The sequence below is a fragment of the Lissotriton vulgaris genome, chromosome 10 (genome assembly GCF_964263255.1).
Source record: "Lissotriton vulgaris chromosome 10, aLisVul1.2, whole genome shotgun sequence".
NCBI classification, from domain to species: Eukaryota; Metazoa; Chordata; class Amphibia; order Caudata; family Salamandridae; genus Lissotriton; species Lissotriton vulgaris.
In genome coordinates, this window is record NC_141698.1 from 396,332,017 (window position 1) to 396,344,805 (window position 12,789).

A 12,789-nucleotide genomic window follows, 5' to 3' on the forward strand; every position below is an offset into this window, starting at 1 on the left:
CGGAGCTCTCAAGCCTGAGTTCTGTGATGAGGGGGTCCCCTGCAGCTCGGAGCCCCCCCCTGCACCACGGGTCCTGCGGAGGCCCGTGTTACGCCCCTGCCTAGAGTTCATTCTTGACGTGAGGGTGCATTTTGCGCAACAAAAAGCGCAAAAACACAAACGCTATCAACCACAGCTACTGGTCGTTTGAATTGATTCAGTGATCCTGCACTCAAATTTTGCTGCAAACATGACGTAATTGCACTACATGGCTTAATGGCCTAATTTAGGGACCTTCCATCTTGGCATAAGATGAAATTTGCAAAATGATGCAAGAATACACCCCAATAAAAGAATTTTGCATGGCTTAATTCACGGCCTGGGATGCTGTGGTGCCAATTTCTTGTTGACACAGGAAACCCGTTGCCCACATACTCTGACAATGAAAGAAGACCATTGTCCCAGCAGATGATGTCGCTTCCGCAGAATACAGTTCCTTAAGCGCTGCTGCCTACCCCGCGTCCAGCGGAGTGCCAGTCTTTGTAAAAAACAGCCCGCCGCGCACTCTGCGGCCGAACACGCCATCAGTCAATGCCTACAAAGAAAGACTAACAGCACATGGCCTCAGCTCGGTAGACTCCAACCAGCCGCACTCCAGGCCCCGGGGATTTGTCATTGAAGTGCTCACAAGCTCCATTAAAGAAGGCCGAAGAGAGGCAAGAGCACTTCACCGCCACTTAGTGCACAAACACATACTAAAAACTGCTTTTCTGTGAGGTTAGCTCGGATTTCTCACAGCTGCCATTAGTCCCTTCAACGACAACACGTGAAAAGAATAAACACAATACCAACCCCTAGAAGAGGTTTAATCATCTCAAGGGCCACTTTCTGAACCCTGCCTACGGATTCACTCAAGTGCGCACACACACAGACATGATTTAGGGACCTCGTGTACTAAGAATTGGTTCCCAAAAAAGTGGTTGAGGATTGGACACAGACTTTTTAAATTTCAATTCTAATTTTCGGAACTCACATATGTACAACGAGGTAATTTCTCAAAATACTGAATCTCAGGGGGTCACTGAAAAAAGCTGCCTAATGAATAGTCAACAGACAAGTTGAAATTTAGGATCCGCTCCAATTGGCTACAATCACAAGGATGGTGGCATGCAAGGGACTGCGGGCCCTCATATCTTTAACTGTGTTTAAAAAGAAGTTTCTTTATTCTTTGAAAGCTGCCATTTTTCTTTAAAGGAAATGGGACTGCGTTCAAAATAAACGTTTATTTTTTATTTTTAGGACATTTCACAGATAACTAATAGTGGCCCATGGAACCGCTGCCATCTCTCTCTGAAACTGTATCAAAATTCACAAAGAGGAAGGGTATCAAATAGGACACACTTACAGTAACAAACCATTGATTCATTTCTCTCTGAGCTCTAAATAAGAGGAGAACCCTCTTTCACTCACCACATATTTGCTCGTAAGGAATATTCTGCCTCATGAAAGAGCTTTTGCACATGAAGAAAATCCCTTGTGCTGTTGCAAACCCGATGATTTTGTGAATCACAGGGTTTGCAATCGCAATAGGGCTCTGTTTAGGAGGCCCTAAGTTACTTATATATCTTTTATTTGTGTGCTACAACCCACTAGGCCCACATCCATTTACTTACTGAGAGAGAAACAGTAGCCTGTTGACTGCAGCGCAGTAAAGTGAATCACACAACATCCCTTTTCCATCTAACTTGGCTCTAATAATTAGACAAAGAAGCTGGCAAGCTCCATCGGAGCACGTCCTGCCTCTCTGAACTGTTTCCTGTCTTCATAGAGTGTTACTTGGTCCCTTCAACTTTACAGCCAAATATGTTTCAAAAGCCCTGGCGCGTGGTGTGTGCAATAGAAATCCCTCAACACAAGAAATGACGTCAATAGATGAAAGCTTCAAGGGAGCCTATCTGATTGGTAGCCATAAATACAGCTAGCCTCCTCTCCTATACAACACAAACTAAAAGTGTTCAACGTGTATACGTCAGAATAGCCACCCTAAATGATTTGCGTATGTCATAATTCCATCAGCACGTGCTGTTTCCACCTCTCTCATTCGCTCAGCCCAAGCTCCTCGGAGCACAACACTGCCCCCTAGACGTGAACGCGCCCTCCGCCTGCCAAACCCGGCAATACAGCATTGTGAGAGCTTTTCTTTCTATACAATGATACCATTTGTCAGACAAAAAATGTACAGTGTTTTTCTAAAGCCATCATGAATAAACCAGTGCTGCGGTTCCTCTGGGGGGCAGCCAGGCTGGTTAAATGAATCAGAAAGCCCTCGGAGATGGTGTGCCCCCCTCAGTCCATCAGCTCCTGGACAATTATTCAAGGCCCAGCTGCGGGGAAAACAGATGGTGAGTGCGCGTCAGTGATGTGGACTTGGTCGCGCGCGCGCCGCCGCCCCCAGCCACGCGCAGCCAGCCCATGAAACGCTCCACACAAGAGCGCGTTTGGGCAGGGGCGCCATTTGCAAGCCAGATGCCGGCAATTTTCGGAGCCAGCTAAGTCGTCCATAAAAGGAAGGAAGGCAAATATTTTCGCGCCGAAGTAACATTTACACAGATCCTTGGTTGGGCTCAGGCAAAGTGGCGCAGATTACTGGTGGTGTTATTAGCATCAGATACTCGTCAGAGTGACTTCAGAAGCATGAATGGCTGCCTGGGTCCCTTCAGTAATCACACCTTTGATGCCGGAAGGTACACAACCCTCACCAACAGGCAGTTAAGGCACCAGGCTTCCTTAGCTACCCCGCCACTTCCTCTACAGATCCCGCCTCTCGCCACTGCATCCACTTCACATTGATGGGGATAAACGCAGTTTAACTGGGATCTTGCAGAGTAGAGTTGTACACCAGGGGTGTGCTCAGTAACGAAAGAAATGCCAAATGAGGGTAGATAGAGTCCATGGAGCTGGAAATGAGCCGTCTACAACGAACTGGCAGGTGCCAATCCAGGAGGCAGCGAATTGGGGAAAGGGAAAACCCCAATGTGGGGGAGATTTACGCAGTATGTATGGGTGTGTTTAGTATTTTGAGATTTTTTTTATAGAAGTCGTTAGTATGCAGGCACAGCATGGTATCACAGGAACAAAGATTAGGCATTTTTGTGCGATGATTGTCCTATCAGTGTTAGGTGCCACAAAGGTCTCCTTGGACACCTGTTGGCGAGAGCCTCTGGAATGTCTCGACCCTTCTTCACTACCGTCCAGCACTCAGGACCAGTGATCAAGATTACCATGCCTGCACCACCTTTTGAGTTAGGAGGGCTGGGTCTGGTCTGTGGTTTTTCCCAATCTCTAGCGTGGTGTGCCCTTCTTCTTCCTCCATTGAGGTCCAATACACAACATTTTTGCTTGTGGTGGTGAGAGGACACTTACTTATAGAAATAAAAGCCAGAAATAGTTCTTGTTTTTAACTTTCCAAACCATGTCCTGTCTACAACAATGTTAAACGGTAAAACCTAGCTGATGAAATTGACGGGCGGCATGACCAAAGATAGGGTGAGGGAGGCGGCACGCGGAGGTTAATTCTGTGTGTGAAGATGCGCTTTGTGTACTCCGTTACTACCAGCCCACAAACTGCTATAAGGAGAGAGGTCAGAGAAAATAATTCTCACGGTCAGTGTTCAGTTCCCAAACCTGCCCACCAACAGTCAGGCTAGTAGCCAGAGCCGCTGCGGACTTATTTATTTATTATTCTTTCCTTATTGACATTATTGATTTGCATAAATTACTGCCCCTGATTTACGACCTCATCACAAATTAAATCACAAAGATGGGATGGTGTAAAGAGGTCACTGAGACCCTATAAATAAGGCGAGGGAGAAATCTCGCCTAGTCAGGATCTAACCTCTGGTGGAATCGACCACTTTCTCCAGATGGTTACGGCTTAAATCACAAGGCAGGAGAACTTGGGCATCTTGTGAGCTTGTGTTCAGTTGGATATTTTGTGATTAGATGTTGCATTGTGGTCCTTTTCTTATTCTCTCACTGTACTTAAAGAGCAGAAACCAATAACGCGCCCTGCCACCGAGTCTGTGGACAATATCTAATTAAATACAGTGCAAGTTGATATGGAAGTTTCAGTTCAATTGCTTTCGATCGGGCGGTGTCCACTGTGAGCAATGGCTCAATTTAAGAAGAATTGCCCTCTGTAGACACTTTTTCACTCTGGAAAAGAAACCCAATGCATCATCATTAAGAAGACAAAACTTACCATGTTGTTATGGGCGTGATTCCTTGTCACACTGAAAATCCGCGAAATATATTTTAATATTTGAATTAAATAACAGCTTCCCATTGTCTGGTGGCATATGTACTAAATAATGTGTTTCCATTATAAAAGCATGTATATCAAAAAGAGAATGCTCAATCTACAGATGGTATAAACTGCCAGGAACACCATGCTCTCGTTACCTACAGACAAGTCTGAGTGTGTGAATTCTAACACGTGCAATCTAGATTTTCGTGTCTTCAGAACATGATGGGCTGCAAATGAAGATTTTTTTCCATTCCAAACATTGCATCTAAATCTCTAGCAAATCTGCTACATATATTTGCTGAACGTGGTGGTGGGGTGCTCGATCCTTCTAACCACTCCCAAGTGAAAAATGCACAAATAAGAAGCATGGCGGTGCACTGGAGAGCACAAGATCACACCGTGACAGTGGAGATCGAGGAATGTACCCACCATGACAGGAGAACGCACGTTCCGTATGCAAAACAGATGGAAAGATACACGCATAAGGAAGCTGGCAGGCACGCCAAGAAGCTTGCAGCCACTGAGATTGAAAGGGTGAGAACAATAATAGATAGAGAGAAAACAGACACTGCGACACGTAGATGGAGATAATGACTGTTCACAAGAAAGACAGACCAAGAGAAAGGCAATAAAATAGACAGGTGAAACGCCAACATGAGACACATTCGTTATTAGGAAAAGTTGCTTAATGGTCACGAAGACTGTTAAATGTAGGCAGAAGGAGTAATTCAGGAACATAGACAGATAGACAGACAGACAGACAGAAAATAGATAGATAGATAGATAGATAGATAGATAGATAGATAGATAGATAGATAGATAGATAGACAGCAAGCTCGATAGATAGAGACAGATAGATAGACAGACAGTAGATAGATAGATAGATAGATAAACAGTTGGATCGGTAGTGACAGATAGATAGATAGACAGACAGACAGTGGATAGATAGATAGATAGGTAGATAGTTAGAGAGAGATAGCTAGATAGACAGACACACAGTAGATAGATAGATAGATAGATAGATAGATAGATAGATAGATAGATAGATAGATAGATAGATAGATAGATAGATAGATAGATAGATAGACAGACACACAGTAGATAGATAGATAGATAGATAGATAGATAGATAGATAGATAGATAGACAGATAGACAGAGAGATAGATAGATAGACAGTAGGTGGATAGATAGATAGATAGATAGATAGATAGATAGATAGATAGATAGATAGATAGATAGATAGATAGACAGTAGATAGGTACATAGATAGAGACATATAGCTAGATAGACAGGCAGACAGTAGATAGAAAGATAGGTACATAGATAGAGACATATAGCTAGATAGACAGGCAGACAGTAGATAGAAAGATAGGTACATAGATAGAGACAGATAGCTAGATAGACAGACAATAGAGGATAGATAGATAGATAGATAGATAGATAGATAGATAGATAGATAGATAGATAGATAGATAGATAGATAGATAGATAGATAGATAGATAGATAGATCGATCTATAAAGAATAAGAACTAAAGGGACCCAGGGATGAATTAGGTGTGGGCGGAAAATCCGTTCCGCTCGCGGATTTTGCGGATTTTCGGGAAATCCGCAATCCGCGAGATTTGCGAATTTCCCGCAAAATCCGCAAATCCGCGAGCAGCGGATTTTGCTCGCGCTGCTCGCACTGTTAGCGTGAGTTCGCGCCCCGCGAATAAGTGCGAAATTGCAGAAATACGATCTTGGCAAAACTGAAAGTAACTACTTACCAGGTTCAAAAGTTCAGGCACATCATTAGTAGCCATTTCCTGTAGGGCTTCCTGAGGGGCCCCTCCAGAGTTCAGTTGCCAGTTGAAACTATTATGTGACCCTGCTCTGAACCTCAGAATAGTTACACATATGCCACAAAGGTCCTGAATTACAGCTAAGGGAGACAAGCAGGAGCCAGGCTGGAAGTTAAAATCCATTAATCAGCCCCTAATTCATTATTGTCAGTTGGGGCAGGGCAGGTGTTGTAACTAATTTTGCAACAATGAAAGCACTTAGCAAGTGCAAAAGATCACTAATCAGGGCGCACTAAGGAAGCAGGTGCCAGCTAAAAAAATATTCTGTGACACATTAATCAGCCCCAAATTAATTCAGGTCACTTGAGGCAGGGAAGGTGTGCTTTGCTTTGCCGAAAATAATGTACACTGGACAACCAGAGGGTGTAGTGATGAAACAGAGGGTGGCATGGGTGGGCCAGAGGGTGGCATGAGTAGTCAGAGAGTGGCAGTGGTGACAGAGAGTGGCAGTGATGAAGAAGAGTGTCCCAAACAGGCTGGACACGTAGAAACAACAAGTTCGCAAAACTTGCGACCCGACAGGTAAGTTCGCAAATTGCGAAATTGTAAAAACCCTCGCGAACTGGCAGAAACACGGGCGAACACAAAAAAAAAAAAAATCCGCAAATTCGCGGGAATTCGCGGATTTTGCGGATTGCGAATCCGCAAATCCGCAAAATTCGCGGATTGCCAATCCGCAAAATCCGCTCATGCTTAGGATGAATGGGTCGGAATATAGAGTCACAGCCACTAGGCTGACAGATAGTTGGACACACAGCTATGCAGGGTGTCGAATTTCCTTCACCAGAAACCTTGTGTTAGCATGTTAGAAATTAAATACATTCCCCGTCGCCTCCTTAGTAGAAAGGTGCACGAAGGTGAGAAGTGTTTAAGGAGCAGCTCAATCTCTGACTACAGGTTAAAAATCATTTTTTCTTAAAACATCCTCCCTCCAATGCAGGGTTCTGGTACTTTTATCTACGTGTGTGTCGAATGTGATCTCAAAGCAGGCGCTTATACTCATGTATGTATCTGGCAATCCCATTTTTAAAGTCTGTTGGCCAAATGTGAGGTACTTTGTCCGATCTGATTGTCTGGGGCGGTAAATACCTAACACTCGTTTCTTTCTCGTTGACTTCCTGTTTATTTATTTTTGAATGCAGCCACATGCTCTTTGTCAAACTGCCTCGTTTCCGAGCCACACAATGTGTCAAATGTGGGTTGCGCTCCATCCCACTCACCAGGGTACCATTTGCAAAGAAAGGAAGGTACATAGCCCGCTCGGCAAACAGAAAGATGTAAAATCTACAGCAATTAGCACATTACTACAAGAGGTTTACTATCAAGTGGCTGCTGTTTCATACTATTGATTTTCGTTGTTAGCTGCAGGATTTTCCGTCTGAAAAACCAGCAACAGATGATGGAGTGAGGGTAGGGAAATGTAATGCATTCAACTCACAGCAATCAGACATGCTTTTCAGGAAAGTTTTGAATTATATTTGCCATTTATTCAATGAGCTGGAGGGACAGACTTAAAGGACTCAATTCTACCTATTTCTGAAAACGAAAAACGCTATTCAACAATTGCCTTCTGTAAGAAGCTATTTTCTCTCTCTCTCTCTCTCTCTCTCTCTCTCTCTCTCTCTCTCTCTCTCTCTCTCTGTATTCATATATTTGTTGCTGTTTTTTTACACATTGTAGAGGGGTTAGTGATTTCAAGTGTTGCGTGTTGTTCTGACATATGTTAGCAAGTTTCTACTTCAAGCATGTTGTGAATACATGTATATTTATGTGAATCTACATACTTTTAGATTTGCCAATTCCACTAGCAGTCAGAAATGTAAGATTCCAAGTCTAAATTTGAACCCCCCTCTTCAAATAGTTTCCCATACAATCAAACTCAGGGTCTCTCGTGATATTCACTGTCACGACAGAGTCGAACGATAACCTGTAGGACATACATGTGTCAATCTGAGTCACAAGCATTGGAAGGCTTGCACCTTTCTGTTCGAGAACCACAGCCTAAAAAAGTAAATAGCCGCCCAATGGATTCATTGGTAAAGGGAAAAACAGAGGGGCGATCAAAACAATGATATTACGGGAGAAAATTCAAATATGTCTATGCCATTGTCGACAAAGAGGGCTTCACTCAATGGTATATACAAAAAGAGGTATAAAGTCTCCCAAAAAAACAGTGTAGAATTGCAATACAATGATTCATATTCTTTTTGATGATTTCTATACGGAATAAGACAAAATAGTGTTTCTGGCGCCAAACTCAATGGATCTTCCTGTCATCTGCACACAGCTTTGTAAAGTAAGAGCATGTATGTCTGGATGAGAATTGGCCTACAGGGATGTACCTGCATTACCAGAAATTCGTGAAGTGATAAAACAAGAAAGTCACTGCATCTGCAAGCTATCCTTGTGTAAGCCGAGCAACGCTCTCACTTGCTAACATTGACGCTTGTTGAAACCGACGTACGCCAAATGGAAATTTAGAAAGTTTATGAGGTCCACCCATCTTTTTTTTACTTGTGTTCTGCCTCTTGAGGGAGAGCTCTGTCATAAAGTAGAGGAGGCAACATTATTTCAAACCTAGAAGTACAAACTGCCAGCAAAAGTGACATCATGACAACACCACGAAGAGGGTGTCGCCGAAACAACAAAAATAGGATGGAGAACATTCTCTAACTGCTTTCAGGAGCTGGGTATCCTGAGTAAAAAATTTTTTTTAAAAACAACCACCCCCTGCCTCAGGAATGCAATTCAACCTGGAGATTTTATGTAGCCAGAGACCAACCCACCGTGTAGTCATAAGCCCAGGGCTTGAAATTGTGTTGGATACGGAGCACGCGCAACGGTGTGTGTGTGTGTCTTAATATTGAGGGTCTGATGGGAATGCTGACAGGGAGTGCTGAAAACCTGATCAAATGCACACTGCTAATGCTTTCTTCATATTTCCACTCGCAGAGATAGCCTCCAGCAATGCACTCGGAAAATGAAATTCTAATTATAACAGAGCGAGAAAGAGGGCTTGCCTTCAATTTAGCTCTACATTAAAACTCTGGCGAAGAAACAGCCAAACCAGAAACAACGTCAACACATTCTCAATTCTGAGGGAGAACACATGGATTAACCAACTGTCCACTTCAGAGGTTACATCAAATTCTCAAAAGATATGCCGACTTTCGTAAAATCCCTCCTAATCTTTCCTCACACAGAAGCCGCCCAGCGGGTTTTCCATTCCTGCGCTCTTTTAAAGGGACCACACACCGGCAATAAGCCCTTAAAAGCAAACCAGCGCTAGGGAGAAGATATCTCTAAGGCGGCTGATAAGTATGCCCCCTGGGTAGATAGGGTACAACACAATCCCTATTTTTAAGCATCTTCTGCCATCCCCATGTGTAACCATGTTCAATTCTCCCATGAGGAAACCTCTCTCTCTCTCTGTCTGCTCATTAAATACTCAGGCTTGGAAACCTTAGAGAACTGATAACTGGGTATAAAAGAGAAGCATTGCTACCCACAAGACAATAAATTCAGCTCTCACAAAATGACCAGTGACACAAACATTCACCCAACCTCCTCCAGGTGCTGAGCCCTAGAGAGATCTAGAAAGGCACAAATTGTGGAAGTAGTCTCGCATTTACAACATTAACATAGAGTATTTCACTTTCCACACGCGCTCTCTCGCACCCACGCGTCGCACACATGTGCACACATTTGTAGCCAACGTATAAATGATATTTGTTCCCCCAACACATTTATGCTTGCCTTGGTGTTGTATCATGTGGGAAGGGGAGGCAGGGGACGCAAGAAAGTCGTAGCTTCTCTGAACACCCTCTAGGACTGTGTGATTTTAGTGGGCCAATAAGACATCTTGTGGAGAAAATACAACAAGTAATGTCACGCTATGATGATATGCAAAACATCCTATAAGTAGAACGAGGCACACCTTCGATGTGAAGATCAAAGCAGGTCCTAGAATTCCTCAACCATCATGACTCTTTTTTTCCATAGTAATTGCCTTAACCAGGCTCAAAATATGTGAGAACGACCATATTTGAGAAAACAAACATAAATCCCCTCAGAAGCAATTGAGGCATGTCTGCTCCTACATGTATACAGCCATGTCCCTTCCCATCAACATGCATAAACCTGTGCAGACATACATGTAGATATATAAATAGTGTGGATGTAGGGAGATAAGTATTTTCATGACAGTGTGTGCACATGTATGTATGTGAGGTGTGCTCAACTGTGTATATGTATATATCACACATCTATACACATTTAAACTCACAATCTGTCTCTCTTACCCTCTCTGAAACCCTTTTTTTTTAGATAATATCGAAAGTAGTTTACAAGGTGCTTTTTGTGTAAAGGTTTCTCAGTCTTAAAAGTGTGCCTGCACTCCCACCGGTACCCTGGCTACAGGACAGCATAAGAGAAGAGGCACCTTACATCATTTCTGTATCCTTCCTGAAAAAAAAAAAACCTTCATTGGCGACCAAGAAACTGTACAGCACAGCAAGCGCCTAATTTTAAAGCGAAGCATAAAGTGTGATATGGAGAAGTTTGGTGAGTAGCATACATGGCTGGCACTAGAAATCACGATATTGCACCACGCGAGAGAAGGAAGCTTTGGAACAAGCACTTCAATTGGGATGTGTATCATAGTGTGGCGTAATCATCCGTTCGACATATCTATGATGTAAATCCTGGCAACATACAGTGTCCGTTTCTTTAATCCCTTACTTCCTAACCTCTGTAGAACTATCGAGGAAAAAAGATACTCAGAGAGAGATTATAGCGGTAATTAAAGCGCTACACAGAAAATAAAATGCCCCTGGCGTTCGTGTTTAACTTTTGAATTTGGTGTTGAACTGTTGAAAAGCAGTCAATCCCTGTGAAGTAGCTTTCGTTTCTACTTACTTTGCTGAAGTGCTTGTTGGGAGGACGCCTCGCCCTCAACGCTCTAAAAACGTATTTTCAAGGCGCTACCTCAATCTCCTTATAGAAAAGCATGCATCTCAACACAACGTTGAAAATCCGAGAGAACACATTTCAACAATCTTTTCTATTCAACACATGCCTAGTCTAGCCCCATACACGTATACACAACGGAAGGTGCGGTTGAATATAACACAATTATACCGTTATGGATTTTAGTCAAATAGCTTCGAAGCTGTTTTAGGAGCAAGTTCTTTGGGGATGCGTTTTCCTGTTTACTTTTGTTCCTATTTGTGTGATTAGCGCGGCGTTCATCAGATGATCACCCAGACATGCCCTCGTGCGAGGGGAAACGTGCTGCTCTTTAAACCCATCTCTGCATGGACTGATGAGCAAGCAAAAAAATGAATATTTTATGCATTTTCAATTCCCGTCACAATACAGGGTTTAACATATCCAAAAAGCCGCTCTTTAACATGAAATTCCCTTTCTTGTTGGTCTAAATAGTTCTGTCCCGTCCACAATTCCATCCTTTTATCATTTTGATCTTTTTACAAGAAAAAAAACCAACGCAATATATATATATAGATCTGTGTTTCTAATTTGCCGCAGTCACCGCCTCTAAAATGAAACATTGCGTTCTTGAGGGGGGCATTTTCGGAAGGTGTCCCAAGCCCGAAATGGAATAGGACACTGGCACAACCCATCTCCTTTCAGTCCCCCACAAAGCGTGAAAATGCCAACGTAGAACCTGAAGTTATGTGTTGGTATGCTGTGTTGTGTAGAACGTACAGCATACCTCGCGCCACTGGGATGAATGAGAAAACTACAAACAAAAAAGACGCAAGGCTACTCACACAATCGCTAAGCCAGAAGTCAGGCAGTGCGCTGCGAGGCTGCAGTCGAGGCGCTCCGGAGCGCACTGGCAGACGCACGCTAGCAGGCAGGGCTGCAGAGAGTTTGCGCGCGAGCAGGAGAGGACCGGGCACTTACCTGCTGCAGGTACATGAAGGTCAAGGCACACGAGAGCTGGGGGCACATGCCCACGTTGGGCAGCGCCACGCAGGTAGCGCCCGTCAGGGGGTGCTGCATGTTGCTGCTGCTGCTCGGGAGTCGGCGGAGGACGAGGGAAGGGGCGAGCATGCAACGCGCCGGTCCGGCTCCGCTCCGCGTGCTGCTGGTGGCGGCCCGGGGACGGTGCGTTGGGGGGCTGGCGGAGGCAGGGAGGCCCGTTCTCTGTGTCTGTGCTGCTGGCAGGGCTCGGCACCTACATTCGTCTGACAGGGGAGGCCACTCCGGTGATGCGGGCTGGTGGGCGGGGGTGGGGCGGATGGGTGGCGGGGGCTGGGGGAGGAAGGGAAGACACAGCCCGCAGCCTATGGATGAGCTGAGGCAAGTTTGTCAATGGCAGCGCGGAGCCGGGCACCGGCGTGTCTCGCCTACTACAGAGGTACTGGCTCGCTGCCTCCCCAGCTGACAGACGAGACCCGGGGCAGGGGCTCCACCGCCCACCACAACCCAAACAGTGCATGTGTGACTCCCCGAGGAGGGGGGTGGGCGAGAGAGTGGCAGCGGGGAAGGGGGAGCTGCCTCGCAGACATGGGCTGGGTAATTAATGCCACAGCCCAGCTGGGACGGAATAGCTGTTGGGATTTTTTTTCGGTTTGTGCTTCATTGATCCGCACCTGACAATCACAAAAAGTGTGTGGGTGGGTGGATGCGCGCT

At 44.7% G+C, this 12,789-nt stretch overlaps 1 protein-coding gene across 22 annotated transcripts in view; it reads right to left on the reverse strand.

Moving 5' to 3' along the window:
• RBFOX1 (RNA binding fox-1 homolog 1) overlaps positions 1-12,518 on the reverse strand; it is an 845,440-nt gene extending 832,922 nt beyond the window's left edge. For 16 of the 22 annotated variants that reach the window (XR_015300686.1, XR_015300685.1, XM_086941221.1 and 13 more), the window contains exon 1: positions 12,057-12,517. Coding sequence is in view for 20 of the 22 variants with exons in the window: in XM_086941221.1 (XP_086797347.1) it covers positions 12,057-12,206 (150 nt within the window). In the remaining 2 variants the exon portion in view is untranslated. Of the gene's footprint in view, positions 1-12,056 lie in introns of all 22 variants that reach the window. The other 6 variants (XM_086941201.1, XM_086941213.1, XM_086941205.1 and 3 more) reach the window with 2 other exon arrangements.
• Between the last annotated feature and the right edge of the window lie 271 nt (positions 12,519-12,789).